General features: G+C 43.4%; 1 protein-coding gene across 1 annotated transcript in view; it reads right to left on the bottom strand.

The window, feature by feature from the left end:
- The window catches only part of LOC126330039 (SPRY domain-containing protein 7), a 60,929-nt gene that overhangs the window by 20,674 nt on the left and 21,182 nt on the right, over positions 1–19,073 (bottom strand). Inside the window, exons 3-4 of the mRNA XM_049996291.1 lie at positions 10,641–10,801; positions 10,460–10,562 (exon numbers count right to left, since the gene is read on the bottom strand). Of these exons, the coding sequence (XP_049852248.1) occupies positions 10,460–10,562; positions 10,641–10,801 (264 nt within the window). The remainder of the gene's footprint in view (positions 1–10,459; positions 10,563–10,640; positions 10,802–19,073) is intronic.

The following is a 19,073-nucleotide window of genomic DNA, read 5'->3' as shown; positions in this document are numbered from 1 at the left end:
GGGAATTACGCATTACCCAGTCACCTTTTATGCGTCAGATGCATGGGCCGGCCTTCAGGTGTGCACAGGGATGAAGGAGGAAAAAGAGGATCCTCAAACGCTGAAACGCAGGAATGAGAGGAGAAGGGAAAGAAAGAAAGGAAAAGGGAGCCACAGAGAAAGTTGAGACTGTTTGCATGTCAGCGACAGAATGCAGAACATTCCCAATAATACCCCACATGTTCCCCAAGGGAGGGGAAAAAGAATTGCAAGATGAGAGACATACAGCATAGAAGGGAAAGAGTGCTGCAAAGGCTGGGGCCCCATGGTAGCGAAGCACAAACCCGCCAAAGAATGGTGAGCCCCTGGGGGGAATCAAAGTGGTCCCTGTACAGCGCAGATGTTCTAGAAGAGAAGAGCAGGAGGCACAGTTTCGTGATGCATCTTATAAATTCTGTGTGTGTATTACCCTTAATGGTACTGTCAAAGAAATACATATATTCATGCACAAATTTATGTCATTACATGGGATAAAGATGGTCAAGGTAGATCATTTACTAAATAAACAAATCTGGAGACCAACCTCTGTGAGATGACCGAGAGAAACATAAAACCCACCCACAGGCTTTAATGGATGAGAGACATGAAACAATAAGAAGGCACACTGATGACAAATGAAAAATTATATACTGGAGCCTCTCGATATAAAAAATTATGTTCACTATGTTAAACGAGAAATTTAAGGATCAGATTGTATTATAAGAAACAAACAGCACAATATTCAAATTTCACTATAAGTTTCAGATATTAGAGATACTTTGCTTTCTGCAATGAGTATCCAGCCACGAAGAAAAATTTGCAGAAGAAACTGACTAACATCGCCTGCTGAAAATAAAGAAAAGCTCCATTCTGAACTTTGATTCAATGAAACGGCTCATGAACTGCATCTAACAAAACAAAAAGTGTTCTATAACAGGAAGGAAAAAGCAAAGAAGGAATGTAAAAAAAAATTAATAATAATAATCCCTGTGGAGGCCCGGGAAAAGAATAGGCCTCCGGTATGTTCTGCCAGTCGTAAAAGGCGATGAAAAGAACAAACCACTAATAGGGTTGATCCCCCCTTTTAGTGTGATTAGTTGGTTCAGGACAACTAAAGAAGCCTCGGACAAGCGCCATCATGGTCGGAGACAACGCTTGAACGCTATGCCCGCCCACATGGGTAACGACAACTGGAAAATGATTTAAATCCAAATAGAGGTGTTTTGCAGGATATGCTTCGTGCAACCACCCTAGAAGGAAAACAAAGACAGAGGATGAGATGGTCAGATGAAGTTAATCGACACCTCATGTTCTGTTATTACCAAGCAACAAACCTAGGAACCAACACAACTGGATGCAGATCACAAGTATACACAACATTTATTACCAGATACCCAGAATTAAAATTTTTAACAGAACAATGACTAGCTGATCAGATCCGTGTAATAATCAAAAATAACAGGATCCCCATTCAGAATTAGAAAACATCAAACAACAAGTACAACAAATACTGGAACAAAATAATGTGCAATCAGAAGAAAATACAGTAATGGACTCACACATCCCAGAGCAAGCAAACAAAGAACAACACGCATCAATTAAACAATCAGAGGAAAAGGGAATCTTAAGACTGCCACCAGAACAAGTACAAATAGAACACGAAGTCACACACATGTTAGATATAGAAGAAAAATTTCAGTTGACATATATAGAATACAAAGACACAAATACAGACATTAGACCATTCTTGCATAGACCGCCAAATAACCCACAAGTCGAAACAATAAAAACTATCAACACAATCATACACAACAAAATAAATGGAAACAACTATGGAAGAGTTACAACCACTGGTTTATATAGGAGCACTCACTACACTAAATATACACACTAGGCAGAGATCAGAACCAACCAACACACAGAAGAAACCCACAAAACCAGAAAGGCAACACAGGCTACAGATCAGAATAGAAAAACTGAGAAGAGACATTGGACAGCTAACAATTTATAAGACATCAAATGTCAGAAAAAAAAAAAAAACAAAAAGGTAAGGTAAAATTTCACAACAAGAAGCGATAGAGCAATTAGGTGAAAAGAAGCAGAAATTACAAGCATTGGCCAAACGACTTAGAAGATACAAAAAAAGTGAAAATAGAAGGAAACAAAACCAAACATTCAACACAAACCAAAAGAAATTTTACCTGACAATAGATAACACACACATTAAAACAGACAATCCACCAAACATAACAAACATGGAACACTTCTGGAGCAACATATGGTCAAACCTGGTACAGCATAACAGGCATGCACGGTGGATAGAAGCAGAAACAGACACATACAAGATGATACCGCAAATGCCACCAAAGCAATTAATTCTACTCACAAATGGAAAGCCCCTGGAAAAGATAAAATAGTAAATTTCTGATTAAAGAAGTTCACCTCAACACATTCACATCTAACTAAATTATTTAACAATGTAAATAAAACAGAAAGAAACTTCCACATGGGAAAAATATATTATCAATATATTAATTATCGATATATATTATCAATATATATTATCAATATATAAAAATATATTATCAAAGACACCAACCACTTTCTCGAACGCCTGGAATCCGTACCCAGTCTGTTACCCCCAGAAACCATCCTGGTAACCATTGATGCCACTTCCCTATACACAAATATCCCGCACGTCCAGGGCCTCGCTGCAATGGAGCACTTCCTTTCACGCCGATCACCTGCCACCCTACCTAAAACCTCTTTCCTCGTCACCTTAGCCAGCTTCATCCTGACCCACAACTTCTTCACTTTTGAAGGCCAGACATACCAACAATTAAAGGGAACAGCCATGGGTACCAGGATGGCCCCCTCGTATGCCAACCTATTTATGGGTCGCTTAGAGGAAGCCTTCTTGGTTACCCAAGCCTGCCAACCCAAAGTTTGGTACAGATTTATTGATGACATCTTCATGATCTGGACTCACAGTGAAGAACAACTCCAGAATTTCCTCTCCAACCTCAACTCCTTTGGTTCCATCAGATTCACCTGGTCCTACTCCAAATCCCATGCCACTTTCCTAGATGTTGACCTCCATCTGTCCAATGGCCAGCTGCACACATCCGTCCACATCAAACCCACCAACAAGCAACAATACCTCCATTATGACAGCTGCCACCCATTCCATATCAAACGGTCCCTTCCCTACAGCCTAGGCCTTCGTGGCAAACGAATCTGCTCCAGTCCTGAATCCCTCGACCATTACACCAACAACCTGAAAACAGCTTTCGCATCCCGCAACTACCCTCCCAACCTGGTACAGAAGCAGATAACCAGAGCCACTTCCTCATCCCCTCAAACCCAGAACCTCTCACAGAAGAACCCCAAAAGTGCCCCACTTGTAACAGAATACTTCCCGGGACTGGATCAGACCTTGAATGTGGCTCTCCAGCAGGGATACGACTTCCTAAAATCCTGCCCCGAAATGAGATCCATCCTTCATGAAATCCTCCCCACTCCACCAAGAGTGTCTTTCCGCCGTCCACCTAACCTTCGTAACCTCTTGGTTCATCCCTATGAAATCCCCAAACCACCTCCCCTACCCTCTGGCTCCTACCCTTGCAACCGCCCCCGGTGTAAAACCTGTCCTATGCACCCTCCCACCACCACCTACTCCAGTCCTGTAACCCGGAAGGTGTACACGATCAAAGGGAGAGCCACATGTGAAAGCACCCACGTGATTTACCAACTGACCTGCCTGCACTGTGATGCTTTCTAAGTGGGAATGACCAGCAACAAACTGTCCATTCGCATGAATGGACACAGGCAGACAGTGTTTGTTGGTAATGAGGATCACCCTGTGGCTAAACATGCCTTGATGCACGGCCAGCACATCTTGGCACAATGTTACACCGTCCGAGTTATCTGGATACTTCCCACCAACACCAACCTATCCGAACTCCGGAGATGGGAACTCGCCCTTCAGTATATCCTCTCTTCTCGATATCCGCCAGGCCTCAACTTCCGCTAATTTCAAGTTGCCGCCGCTCATACCTCACCTGTCTTTCAACAACTTCTTTGCCTCTGTACTTCCGCCTCGACTGACATCTCTGCCCTTAACTCTTTGCCTTTAAATATGTCTACTTGTGTCTGTGTATGTGCGGATGGATGTGTGTGTGTGTGTGTGTGTGTGTGTGTGTGTGTGTGTGTGTGTGTGTGTGTGTGTGTGTGTGCGCGCGCGCGCGAGTGTACACCTGTCCTTTTTTTCCCCTAAGGGAAGTCTTTCCGCTCCCGGGATTGGAATGACTCCTTACCCTCTCCCTTAAAACCCACATCCTTTCATTTTTCCCTCTCCTTCCCTCTTTCCTGACGAAGCAACTGCCAGTTGCGAAAGCTCGTAATTCTGTGTGTGTGTGTGTTTGTGTGTTTTGTTCATGTGCCTGTCTGCCGGCGCTTTCCCGCTTGGTAAGTCTTTAATATAAATTATTTAACAGTTACATTGCAGACCCATACACATTCCCTGACACACTTACACATGGAATAACTTATATGAAACCTAAAGATCAAGCAGACACAGCAAACCCAGCTAAATACCGCCCCATAACATGCCTACCAACAATATACAAAATATTAACTTCAGTCATTACACAGAAATTAATGACGCATACAACACAGAACAAAATTTTAAAAGAAGAACAAAAAGGCTGTTGCAAAGGAGCACGAGGATGTAAAGAGCAACTGATAATAGATGCAGATGTAACATATCAAGCTAAAACTAAACAAAGGTCGCTACACTACGCACACAATGATTACCGAAAAGCTTTTGATAGTGTACCTCACTCATGGTTACTACAAATATTGGAAATATATGAAGTAGATCCTAAATTGATATAGTTCCTAAACATAGTAATGAAAAATTGGAAAACCACACTTAATATCCAAACAAATTCAAATAATATCACATCACAGCCAATACAGATTAAGCGTGGAATATACCAAGGAGACTCAATAAGTCCTTTCTGGTTCTGCCTTGCTCTGAACCCACTATCCAACACACTAAATAATACAAATTATGGATACAATATTACTGGAACATACCCACACAAAATCACACATTTGCTATACATGGATGATCTAAAACTACTGCCAGCAACAAATCAACAGCTCAACCAATTACTAAAGATAACAGAAGTATTCAGCAATGATATAAATATGGCTTTTGGAACAGACAAATCTAAGAAAAATAGCATAGTCAAGGGAAAACACACTAAACAAGAAGATTACATATTGGATAACCACAGCAGCTGCATAGAAGCAATGGAAAAAACAGATGCCTATAAATATCTAGGATACAGACAAAAAATAGGAATAGATAATACAATTAAAGAAGAACTAAAAGAAAAATATAGACAAAGACTAACAAAAATACTGAAAACAGAATTGACAGCAAGAAACAAAACATAAGCTATAAATACTTATGCTACACCAATATTGACCTACTCATTTGGAGTAGTGAAATGGAGTAACACAGACCTAGAAGCACTCAATACACTTACACAATATCAATGCCACAAATATAGAATACATCACATACATTCAGCGACAGAAAGATTCACATTAAGCAGAAAGGAAGGAGGAAGGGGATTTATCGACATAAAAAACCTACATTATGGACAGGTAGACAATTTAAGAAAGTTCTTTATAGAACGAGCAGAAACTAGCAACATACACAAAGCCATCACTCATATGAATACATCGGCTACACCACTGCAATTTTGTAACCACTTCTTCAATCCTTTAGATCATGTAACATCAACAGATACAAAGAAAGTAAATTGGAAAAAGAAAACACTACATGGCGAGCAACCATATCATCTAACACAGCCACACATTGATCAAGACGCATTCAACACATGGCTAAGAAAAGGCAATATATACAGTGAGATGGAAGGATTCATGATTGCAATACAGGATCAAACAATAAACACCAGATATTATAGCAAGCATATTGTTAAAGATCCCAATACCACAACAGATAAATGCAGACTTTGCAAACAACAAATAGAAACAGTAGATCACATCACAAGCGGATGTACAATGCTAACAAATACAGAATACCCCAGAAGTCATGACAATGTAGCAAAAATAATACATCAACAGCTTGCCTTACAACATAAACTTATAAAACAACACGTTCCCACATACAAGTATGCACCACAAAATGTACTGGAGAATGATGAATACAAATTATACTGGAACACAACCATTATAACAGATAAAACAACACTACATAACAAACCTGACATCATACTCAACAATAAAAAGAAGAAACTAATCGAAATATCCATACCCAATACAACAAATATACAGAAGATAACACGAGAAAAAATTGAAAAAAATACATCCAACTGGCTGAGGAAGTCAAGGATATGTGGCATCAGGATAAAGTTGACATTATACCAATTATACTATCAACTACAGGAGTCATACCACACACAGTATCCACCAGTACATCAATGCAATACACCTACATCCAAACTTACATATACAACTACAGAAATCTGTAATTATTGATACTTGTTCAATTACCCAAAAGTTCCTAAATGCAATGTAACATATACCGTACAGTTAAAAGGAAGTCACGCTTGATCAAGGTCCGCGTCACTACTTTTGACCAGACATAACGTCTGAGATAAGAAAGAAGTCATAATAATATAATAATAATAATAATAATAATAATAATAATAATATCCATCAAAGGTTACAATAGCAATGGAGTACAGAAAAAATTTCCCTTGTCCAAATACAAAGAGAAATGGAGTTTATTTTATAAATGGCAGTTGCCTGTATTTACTTTTAATGTTTACATTTTGACAACAGGGGATAGTTGTTTTCTTATGTGTATCCAGAGACCACAGCCAAAAAGGAGAAGACGAAGTTTCAACATTTCTTCTTAATTTAGTACACAATTTTCTAAAGCTTTAAGTCAGACATCTGGAGATCTTTTCTGACTCCTGTATAGGGCAAAACAAGAATTCCACTGTGTTCAGATGCCTTCACCATATAGTCCATACAGAAAAACAACTGGATTTTGTAAGGATGGCATTTCCCATACCGAATTGGCAGCACTGGTTCGATTTAGCAGCTACAATAGAGTGTACAAGCAACCTTCATTACTTCTTCCACGAAAAAGGCGAATTCAACCTCCCATATGTTTGTTATGATGGTACGGCAATTCCTTTACAACAAGGTGTAGTGGTAGCATTTTTAGTTCTTAAAGTAAGTTTTTTTAGAATTAGGTGTATTAATATTTGAATTTAGGTGTCCTGATTGCTTTACAGGTGAACTTAAACATCTACTGAGAAATAGCATTAGTCATGCTCACTGAAAGAGGTCACAATATTTCATAGTGTATTATTGGAAGATTAGACAATCTATTATAATGAAATTTTAAGTAAGTGTAAAGTCTGAAATCTTGTAGCTACATGCAATATGTTATGGACTTGAGATACTGTTTTTCTGTACAAGTTGTATTCACGATAAAAATCATCATAGTCGTAAACTTTAATCAGATGTGTATAATTTCAGCAGTTCCATTTGTCTGAAATATATGTTAGCACCTTAAACAAAAATAGAAAACTTCAACAACCACAATTTTATGAGTCTCTGAACTTTCAGTTTTTTCCCCTGAATAAAATGAAAGTTTTGGCTTACCAGGTTCTTCCCCTGGACTCTTCAACTGTTCTCACTTTTCTTACATTGATCCTTGATTTGAAACTTTTTAATTGTATGGTGCTGTACAAGGTAACTGCAGTGCCATGCATCACTACTGTTTTGGGCTCAAATTAATTGTAGTTATAATTTTTAATCTCTAGAGAATTTTCAGCCATTAACTTAGATTTAGGTCTGCACATGCTAAGTGCTTTGTGATAGAGACCTACCTACTTGCCATCAAGTAACAACACGGAACTCTCAATACAAGGATATTTTTCTAACTCCAAAATTCACTTGACCGATTCAGTACTTCTTGGAAACTATGAACTGGATCTGAACAACTTCAAACCTTATTTAAACCTTGCCATAGGATGAAATCAAATATTTAGGTATTGCCATACTGGGTAATAGATCATTTAAGTACTGGTTTTCCGATCCCGTTGACTGCAGCTATTCTCCAGCCCGAAGGTAAAGGGTTCAGTTCCACTAATCTGGGTAAAGTGTGGTGGCCTAGCCCAACTGGGTGGTTTTCAAAGGCGAGTGTTTTTCACACAGAATGGTTGATGTTCCCTAGTATCTTTTGGAAACAAACTTCTGAAAGTGTCAGCAAATAGCAACATGTTACAGGTGAACTGAGTGTTAGCAGGAAATGACCAACCGCAATGTCAAGTAGTGTACAACAACTTACGTAAGAGACTACCTAACAGTGTGTTGAGAAAGTGGCTAGCTGGAGACGTGTGTAACAAATGAAGCAGACTTTGTGAGGGTTATTCAAAGAATAATAAATTTAATTTTGTTCCAATATAAATTTGACGTGTGGAGTTTATGTGTATGTCCTTATCCTCTGACTTTAGACTGTGTTGTTTGCACAAAACATGGGAGGAATTGGCTGGTGGCAGTGTGGTGATCGACCGCAGTGCTTGTTGTCCAATCTCTTGGTCAGACTTCCAAACTTCTGAAGGTGCTCAGATGGCTTCACGGCACAAAATAGTGGTATAGTGGAAGTGACTTTTTTAACCCTGTCTCTTGGGTCTAAGTGATGCTGGCAACCATCAAACAATGGAAGATCCAGGATGAAATGTAACAATATTATGAAAAGGCAAGTTGCAACTCACCGTATAGAGGAGATGCTGAGCCGCAGATAGGCACAACGAAAAGCTTTCGGCCGATGGCCTTTGTCAACAATACCATGCACACACAACTGAAACCACACTCAGTTGTCAGACTGCAGTCGATTGTGAGCATGAATATTGTTGATAAATGCCCATGGCCAAAAGCTTTAATTATGAGAGACTTTTGTTGTGCCTATTTGTGACTGAATATATCTGCTAGACGGTGAGTAGCAACTTTTGTTTTCATAATATTGATCCTGGCAACCCATATTCGGCTTTACAGCAGAAGTGTAGCATGGGCTACAAATTATCCAGGTCTGCCAACAAACATTTGAGTGGAAGTCCAGCGAACAATACATCGCATGATTCGTCTTGTGCACTGCACAGCACTGGGAGCTCACAAACTCTAGCCATGGCCACAACAGGACTTCAGATGCTACAGGAGGTCCAAGGTGACAGACAATGAGGAATGTTTTAACTGAGTATGTTATGACAAGTTGCAGTCATTGAGAGACCCTACACACTACAGAAGTATTCCTCATTCAAGTATTTATTCACCTATACCAAGTAAGTTCTTCAAATATCTTTGCTTTATATAGCCTCAATAACTTTGGATAAATTCTCCTGTACTTTCACATGATCCTGCTCTTCACAAAAATGCTAAGTTATCTTTGATTTCAACTTAGTCTCTTGGCCTCATATACATCAGTATGATCCAATTCAGAGGTGGCTCAGTTTCTATACCAGACAAGGGTACAAATCTGTTGGCAACGTTGTCAAATCCTCGAGTGGCAGATTGTCGTCTTGATTTTTGGTCTCAAAATAAATGTTTCTGGCAGTGCCATTCAATGCACGCATTGCGAAAACCATCAAATGCACAAAAAGGACACCACACTTTAACAAAAAAGGATATTGTTAACAATTTGAAGTAATTGAATATGTTTTGTGACATTGTTTCATCTTCATTCATGAAATCTTACTAGGTGGTAAAAAATTAATGTATTCTCATGGACTCTAGCAAACAGTAAAAAATTTAGCATGGCTTTGCTACAGTGGACAGAACTCCAAAGACTAGAAACAAAAAAGTATCTTCAACACTATCAAAACAGTTATATTAAATGTCAATGACACATCAAAACATAACATGGAGACAGAGGCAAGAGTTTGACACAGAGCTCTTATGAGCTCTACTCCACTAAAGTCTAGCTACCACCCATTTAAAAAAACACCCTTCAATATCAACAGTTCTAGAAAATTGACTGTCAATATTAAAACTGTGTAAATTTAATGGACTGCTTCTGTTATAAGTTACTGAAAAATATCTTTTTGAGTGGCTCATCCTCAGAGCTTCTAAATAAAAGCCACAATTGATTTACCATTTTAAAAAATCAACATATTTACAAATCTAAAAGGTTCTTCTTTTACAACAAGATGAAATAAAATAAAATAGGAAATTTTGTTAAATTAAAATCATTTTCCACAGGATTAAATGGCAATATTTTTAACTTTGTTCTTTAGTAATTAAAAACACATTGTGAGTGAATAGGTATTGTGCTTTACACCAATTTAACTGTCAGTTTTTTTTTAATAGTACAGTAAGACTCTTAACTCACCAAATAATACTGGAAAAACATGTCCTTTGACCCCTGTTACAGGACTGTCCATATTTTTTCCATTCAGATAAAAGTTGAGTTCCACATGATCATACGAGACACCCTGAAAACAATTGCTGGTTATAATGTACATAACATACATTCATAACTAATGAATAATTAACTAATACTGCCAGCTCACCAGAATATCACCTTCATTAGCATGCTGCAGAGCTTTTTGTATTTCAGTATTGTTATGTCTGAATACTCCATCCCAACAAAATACCCATGATCCTGCATCCATTCCTCCAGGTGACCTGTTTAAGTCAGTGTTGAGAGTTGCCAACCCTACTCCCCATACACCTAGGGGGAGTAAAATTTATTATTGTATGAATAACCAAGTGTTTTTTAAAAAACAAATCATCTCTCAATACAACAAAGGCTACCACAGAAACCAAAGTATAAATTAACTCAGAACACCTACTAAATGCAGAAATAATGTGTATGCTAACAGCAGCAACACAGACAAGAGAAATTAAAAAATAATAAGTCTCACAGTGTGGCAAAAGAAGCTGCACTACAGGCTACTGGGATATGATGACAAAGGAATGGAATGGATTTGATTGGAAAGGAAAGCAAACATTTTATGCATTTATTAGACACGCATTTGCAAAGAAATGAAAACAATCCCTAATATTACTAAAATAGTTCACAGAATTAACACCCATGTTGCTCCTGTATATTTTCTAATGTTATCTACACAAAAGTCTGACCCATTTGTTTGTTTTCCAATCTTACTAGTAATTCCCAACAAGCATCTTGTTATTGCTATAGTCAAGTTGGTGTATGAACTTCCCTGACAGCTAAAAGCACTGATGCCAGCTTTCAACTACAATGTACTAACTGCTGAGAGCAAACACAGTAGCCATCTATACAGCTATGATAACACTGAGGCACTGCCATAGACAGATTTACAGAATCAATTTACACAATTGGTTGATGTACATGCACTGTTATGAAGCAAGACAATGCCCTGATTAAACAGTCCATACCTTTTCTTTTGAATTGTGTGCCAAAGTTTTCTTAATGTTTCACAGAATCTTAACGCACTGACAGTTGCGCCTCTGGGAAAGAACTCAACAGGCAGGCTGTTCTGTCGGTCTAAGAACACAGTGCACATGATAGATCATGGTTGGTTGGTTTGTGGGATTAAAGGGACCAGACTACTATGGTCATCGGTCCTTTGTTCCATAAAAACTAAAACCACCCGAAGAGAATAAAAAACAAACAACAGGAAAGACAGCAGACGAAACAGGACATGAAATACTCTGACAGAGACCAGACAAAACAAATTAAAACACACAGTGTGACGGTGGGTGGCCGACCGTAGAGAAAAAGAGGAAAAGCCAACCACCAAGAACACTTTAAAAACTCAGTTTAAAATCAGAGGCTAAAAGCCAGAATCAACACAAAAGAAAAAAAATACTCAGATTAAAGGATAAAAACCCCCTGCCTGAATAAAAACACAAAACCAAGTCCACCATGGCAGAGTCATCTGATAAAAGAGCAGAGAGTGTGTCAGGCATTGCGAAAGTCTGCCCGAGCACGGTTAAAAGGGCGCACTCCGACAAAATATGGACCACCTTCAAGGACGCCCCACAATGACAAAGAGGAGGATCCTCACGACACAGTAAATAACTGTGCGCGAGTCGGGTGTGGCCAATGCGGAGCCGACAAAGGACAACTGAGTCCCTACGGTTGGCTCACACGGATGACCGCCACACAGTCATCGTGTCCTTGACGGCACGGAGTTTGTTAGGGGTGGTCAGACCGCGCCATTCAGCATCCCAAAACGAGAGAACTTTGCGGCGTAAGACTGCCCGCAAATCAGCCGCCAGGAGGCCTATCTCCAGAGATTGCGCACTGGTGGCCTCTTTCGCCAGGCGGTCAACAGTTTCATTGCCGGGTATACCAACATGGCCTGGGGTCCAAACAAAGACCACAGACCTGCCGCTACAGGCGAGAGTATGCAGGGACTCCTGGATAGCCATCACCAGACGAGAACGAGGGAAACACTGGTCGAGAGCTCGTAAACCGCTCAGGGAATCGCTACAGGTAACGAAGGACTCACCTGAGCAGGAGCGGATATACTCTAGGGCATGAAAGATGGCGACCAGCTCAGCAGTGTAAACACTGCAGCCTGATGGCAACGAACGTTGTTCAGAATGGTCCCCTAGAGTTAGTGCATAACCGACTAGACCAGCAACCATCGAACGGTCGGTGTAGACAACGCCAGAGCCCTGATACGTGGCCAGGATGGAATAAAAGTGGTGTCGGAAGGCCTCCGGAGGGACTGAGTCCTTCGGGCCATGTGCCAAGTCGAGCCGAAGGCAAGGGCGAGGCACACACCACGGGGGTGTACGCAGAGCAGCCCGGAAAGGAGGTGGAACACGGAAACACCCAAGCCAGGAAAGAAGCTGTTTGACACGTACGGCGATCAGACAACCCAACCGGGGCCGACGTTCTGGCAGATGAACGACTGACTGCGGGAAGAGGACATGATAATTTGGATGCCCGAGCAAGCTAAAAACATGGGCAGCATAAGCAGCCAGTAATTGGCGTCGTAACCACAGTGGTGGGACACCTGCCTCCACAAGTATGCTGTCCACAGGTCTGGTTCGGAAGGCACCAGTGGCAAGGTGTATCCCGCTGTGGAGGATTGGGTCCAGCACCCGCAACGCAGATGGGGATGCTGAGCCGTAAGCCAGACTCCCATAGTCCAGACGGGACCGGATTAACGCCTGGTAAAGCCGTAGGAGAGTAGATCGGTCGGCGCCCCACCTGGTGTGGCTCAGGCATCGCATAGCATTTAGATGCCGCCAACACGCCTGTTTAAGCTGCCGAATATGAGGCAGCCAAGTCAACCGGGCATCAAAAACCATCCCCAAAAACCTATGGGACTCCACCACTTTAAGAAGCTCGCCGTCAAGATAAAGCTGCGGCTCCGGGTGAACAGTGCGTCGCCGGCAGAAATGCATAACGCAGGTCTTGGCTGCGAAAAACTGAAAACCATGTGTAACAGCCCAAGACTGCGCCTTGCGGATTGCGCCCTGTAGCTGACGTTCAGCAGCTGCAATGCCAATAGAGCTGTAGTAAAGGCAAAAGTCGTCAGCATACAGGGAAGCGGAGACAGTATTTCCCATGGACACAGCAAGCCCGTTAATAGCTATTAAAAACAGACACATTGAGAACAGAACCCTTTGGCACACCATTCTCCTGGACTTGGGAGGAACTATATGAGGCCGCGACATGCACGCGGAAGGTACGATACGACAAAATTGCTGATATAGATCGGCAGAGGGCCCCAAAGACCCCATCCATGAAGCGTAGAATGGATGTGATGACACCATGTCGTATCATACGCCTTCCGCATGTCGAAAATGACAGCAACCAGATGCTGACGGCGGGTAAAGGCAGTACGGATGGCCGACTTCAGGCTCACCGGATTGTTGGCAGCGGAGCGGCCTTTACGGAACCCACCCTGAGACAGGTACTGGAGTCTCGAGGCCTTCTGGCTCCAATTCAAGCGCCGGCTCACCATCCGTTCAAGCAACTTGCAAAGAACGTTGGTGAGGCTAATGGGATGGTAGCTGTCCACCTCCAAAGGGTTCTTCCCTGGTTTCAGAATGGGAACAACAAGACTTTCCTGCCATTGCGACGGAAACTCACCCTTGACCCAAATGCGGTTGTAAAGATCGAGGAGGCGTCGCTGGCAGTCCACTGAAAGGTGTTTCAGCATCAGAGTGGATGCTATCTGGCCCAGGAGCGGTATCAGGACAAGCAGCGAGCGCACTTCGAAATTCCCACTCACTGAATGGAACATTGTACAATTCAGGATGGTGAGTGCAAAAAGAAAGACTCCAACATTCTATCCGCTTCTTAATGGAGCGGAAGCCCAAGGGGTAGTTGGCAGAAGCGGAAGTCATAGCAAAGTGCTCTGCCAAGCGGTTTGCAATGACGTCGGAGTCAGTACAAACTGGTCCATTCAGTGAGGGCGCAGGGACACTGACAGGGGTCCGATAGCCATAGAGGCGGCGAATCTTGGCCCAGACCTGCGATGAAGTGACATGGAGGCCAATGGTGGACACATACCGCTCCCAGCACTCCTGCTTGCGTTGGCGGATAATGCAGTGGGCTTGCGCACGCAGCCGTTTGAAGGCGATAAGGTGGTCGATTGAGGGATGTCGCTTGTGACGCTGGAGTGCCCGCCGGCGAGCTTTAATCGCTTCAGCGATCTCAGGCGACCACCAAGGCACAGTCCGCTGCCGAGGCGACCCAGAAGAACGGGCAATGGCAGATTCGGCGGCAGTAACGATGCCGGTGGTGACCGATTGAACCACTGCATCAATGGCATTGTTAGAGAGAGACTCAATAGCGGCAGTGGAGGAGAACAAGTCCCCGTCAGCCTTACTCAGAGCCCATCTGCTAGGGTGCCCAGAAGACACACTGTGGTAGTGACAGAAAGATCGGAAAGTGGTCATTACCACACAGGTCGTCATGCACTCTCCATTGGACAGACGGTAAGAGGCTAGGGCTACAGATGGAAAGGTCAATGGCGGAGTATGTGCCACGCGCCACACTGAAGTGTGTGAAGGCACCATCACTTAAGATCGAGAGATCGAGTTGCGCCAATAAATGCTCAACGATGACGCCTCGACCTGTTGCCATTGACCCACCCCACAGATGATTATGGGTTTGAGTCGCCCAGTAACAGGAAAGGTGGAGGCAATTTAGCTATCAGAGCAGCCGGGACATGCTGCGCGACATCACCATCCGGTGGAAGGTAAAGACTGCAGGCGGTAACAGCCTGTGGTGTCCACACCCGAACAGCTACAGCCTCTAAAGGTGTGTGGAGAGGTACAGACTCGCTGTGAAGAGAGTTCAGGACATAGATGCAGACGCCACCAGACACCCTTTCATAAGCTGCCCGGTTCTTATAATAACCCCGATATCCACGGAGGGCGGAGGTTCGCATTGCTGGAAACCAAGTTTCCTGCAGAGCAATGCAGAGGAAAGGGTGAAGGCTGATAAGTTGGCGGAGCTCAGCTAGATGGTGGAAGAAACCGCTGCAGTTCCACTGGAGGATGGTGTTGTCCATGGCTGAGAAAGGCTTGACGGGACTGGGAAGGGAGATTACGCCGCTGGGTCACCTGCTGCCTCCGATTTAGCACCTGTGATAGTGCTTTCCATGGCGTCTGATGGACCGGCGAGATCGAGGTCGTCAGCAGATGCCAGAATCTCCACCGCATCCTCAGATGCAGAGCTGGAAGGTTGCGGTGGGATGGCTGCCACCGCGAGTTCCTTAGGCTGAGAGCTCTTCTTGGGTTTCTCACGCCGTTCCTTGTGTCGCACCGGCTGGGAGGGCTTCACCGATTCAGTCTCCGGGATGGAGGAGGATCGTGAAGCCCTACGACCAGCTGATTGCGGGCACTTACGCCATTGTCGGTCGTCAGGCTTCTCGCTGGCGGAAACCTGGGAAGGGAGGGACCCAAGGGACCGCTTGTGAGCGTGAGAAGCCGAAGAAGTTGGACACTTCTCTGGCTTAGAAGTGGGGACGGACATCCCCAATGGGTGCGATGGTGTTGCTCCTGAGGTAGGTGGCGCAGGAGCAACCCAGTGGGTAGAGCCCACCACTGGCAAGGGGGCAGGAGGAATTTTACTACTCGTCGATCTGGCCACAATTGGAGAAACAGACGGGGCTAGCACATGTGTTGTAGCAGCAGCGTAGGAAGATGTCATTCTCACAGAATGGAGTCGGTCGTATTTCCTCTTGGCCTCAGTATAGGTTAGTCGGTCCAGGGTCTTGTATTCCATGATTTTATGCTCTTTCTGGAACATTCAGCAGTCTGGCGAGCAAGGTGAATGGTGCTCCCCGCAGTTGACACAGATGGGAGGCGGGGCACATGGAGTATTGGGATGTGATGGGCGTCCACAATCTCGACATGTGAGGCTGGAAGTGCAGCGAGAAGACATATGGCCGAACTTCCAGCACTTAAAGCACCGCATCGGGGGAGGGATATAGAGCTTAACGTCACATCGGTAGACCATCACCTTGACTTTTTCCGGTAATGTATCCCCTTCAAAGGCCAAGATGAAGGCACCGGTAGCAATCTGATTTTCCTTCGGACGCCGATGAACGCGCAGGACGAAATGTACACCTCGGCGCTCTAAATTGGCGCGCAGCTCTTCATCAGACTGCAACAGAAGATCCCTACGGTAAGTAACTCCCTGGACCATATTTAAACTCTTATGGGGTGTGATCGTAACGGCAACATCCCACAACTTGTCACAAGCGAGTAACCGTCGTGACTGGGCAGAGCATGCTGTTTGTATCAGGACTGACCCAAAGCGCATTTTTGACAAGCCCTCCACCTCCCCAAACTTGTCCTCTAAATGCTCGACGAAGAACTGAGGCTTTGTGGAGAGAAAAGACTCCCCATCAGCCCTCGTACAAACTAAGAAGTGGGGCGAATAACTGCTACTGCCATCCTGAGACTTACGTTCCTCCCACGGTGTGGCCAGGGAGGGGAACATTTTCGGATCATACTTCTGATCGTTAAACCGAGCCCGATAACGCTTAGAGACTGCTGGCGGCTGGCCACCAGCGAGAGACGATGTACCACGCTTCATTGCGGGTCATCCGCCCTGATGCCACCTACTGCGACCAAGGGCCCACCCCACAGGCGCCACCCAGCCACGGCAAGAGCCACCTGGCAGGATGGCCGTTGCCGGGAGTCCCGATACCCCAGGAGGATAGGCATCTACTCCTTGGCATACATGGGGAGTTAACGGGGCAGGCATCAGTAGAGCGATCCCTGTGTTGTCAGAGGGCTACAACCAACAGGGTACATGGCGACCCCACCACAACGGACTGGCTACCGTGCTGGATGTTAGGTAACATGTGGTCCATGGTCGCCGTCGGTGCAGAAAGAGGCACTGCACAGTGCAAGGTGTAATCTGCACGCAGAAACAGAGTCATGCCCAAGAGATGGAGAGCGGACAGGACTGCAGTTCAACGGTGTATAAGCTGGCAAAAGGTCTGATCGCAAGATGGACACAATGCACCAAGTAAGGTGCCCTTCCCCAATCGGCTCGCTCTTCGGAAAATTTTGAGATGGAGGTAAAACCCAACAGGGGACCATCATGTAAGGCCGAAAAGTTTGAGACTCCTTTCAGACACCTCTTACGACAGGCAGGAATACCGCGGGCCTATTCTAACCCCCGAACCCGCAGGGGGAGATAGATCATGCTGGCAACGCTGTTTTGAATTTTTGTTTTTCTGGGGCTCATGAATGCCTCCACTTCATCAATTGCTTTGAGTCTGGAGTGACATAACAAACCCTAGTTTTATCACTGGTGACAATTCTGTTTAATCTCCCACATCACTGTATGAGCAAAAAATTTCAAGGCACTGTCAAAGTCGCTTCCTTTTGTGGGCATCTGTATCCATTTGTGGAACCCAAAGGAAACAATTTGTGGAAATTTAATGATTTGTGACAATCTCAGGCTACACAGTTTTTGAAATTTATGGAAACTCATTGCAAAGCATTCTTTTTGTGAACTTTGTTTTCATGACTTTTCTCATACACTTGCTTAACAAAACCATCATTGACAACAGACTGCCACTCACTCTATGCTTCAGCATCAACACTGGTTTGTCCATCAGATATCTACAGATCCAACACCCCAGCAACCATGATCATACCCTGAATGATACTAAGGGCTATGATGAGGTTTCAAGTTATTATTATTATTATTATTTACCAGAATGGAAGTTTCAGAGGAACCCTTTTCAAGGATGACATTGTCATGGAAGACCATTTTTATGTCAACTTTAACCCCAATTACCATCATACACTATTGACTGATGTGAACACGATCCCCAACAAATTGCTTCAGGATTTCCTTAACTGACCTGATCTCTACTAGACTTTGGAGCTCATAGGGAATGGCATCAGCCTCATTACCACCAAAACAACCCAAGGTAGTGAGATGTGCCAATGCTCTTTGTAATTTAAGGAACTCATTCCAGAAACCCCGATATCTCTCTCTCCTATGTCACATTGATCCAGAGCTTTTTTGTTCTTTACCTGTTGCCCACTTTCTGAGGTTGCAACAGATTTAGATCGTCATTCAGACCTATTTTGAAGGTCATTATGCTGCAGAAGTTTCATATGAAAGCCCTTACACATCCTCAATACAATACTGATCTCTCCCCATATGATTTCCATATTTTTGGAACCCTCAAGAAATACTTTTTGTGGTCATCTGTTTGCATCAGATCCCTTGGTACAATCATGGTTCTGTAGACAACCACCAACATTTTTTCATTAAGGCATTGACCATCTTGTCTCACTGGGATCAACATTAACAGCTGTGTAAATTACTTTTGAAATAAACAGTTGACTTGCTTGATTTCCACCCATGTCTGTCTTCTGACTGCACCTTATACATGGATGTGAATTTTTATTGAAGTGAGACTGCTGAAAATCGCATCATGGTCCAAACTTCGAATCATAAGGTATTTGAAGGTTGGTTGACAGCATAGTAAACAAAATTCATGGTAGCCAGCACC

The sequence above is a fragment of the Schistocerca gregaria genome, chromosome 2 (assembly GCF_023897955.1).
Source record: "Schistocerca gregaria isolate iqSchGreg1 chromosome 2, iqSchGreg1.2, whole genome shotgun sequence".
In the NCBI taxonomy this organism is placed as follows: domain Eukaryota; kingdom Metazoa; phylum Arthropoda; class Insecta; order Orthoptera; family Acrididae; genus Schistocerca; species Schistocerca gregaria.
The sequence above is the reverse complement of the archived record's forward strand: the minus strand, read 5'-3'. Positions and strand labels throughout refer to the sequence as shown.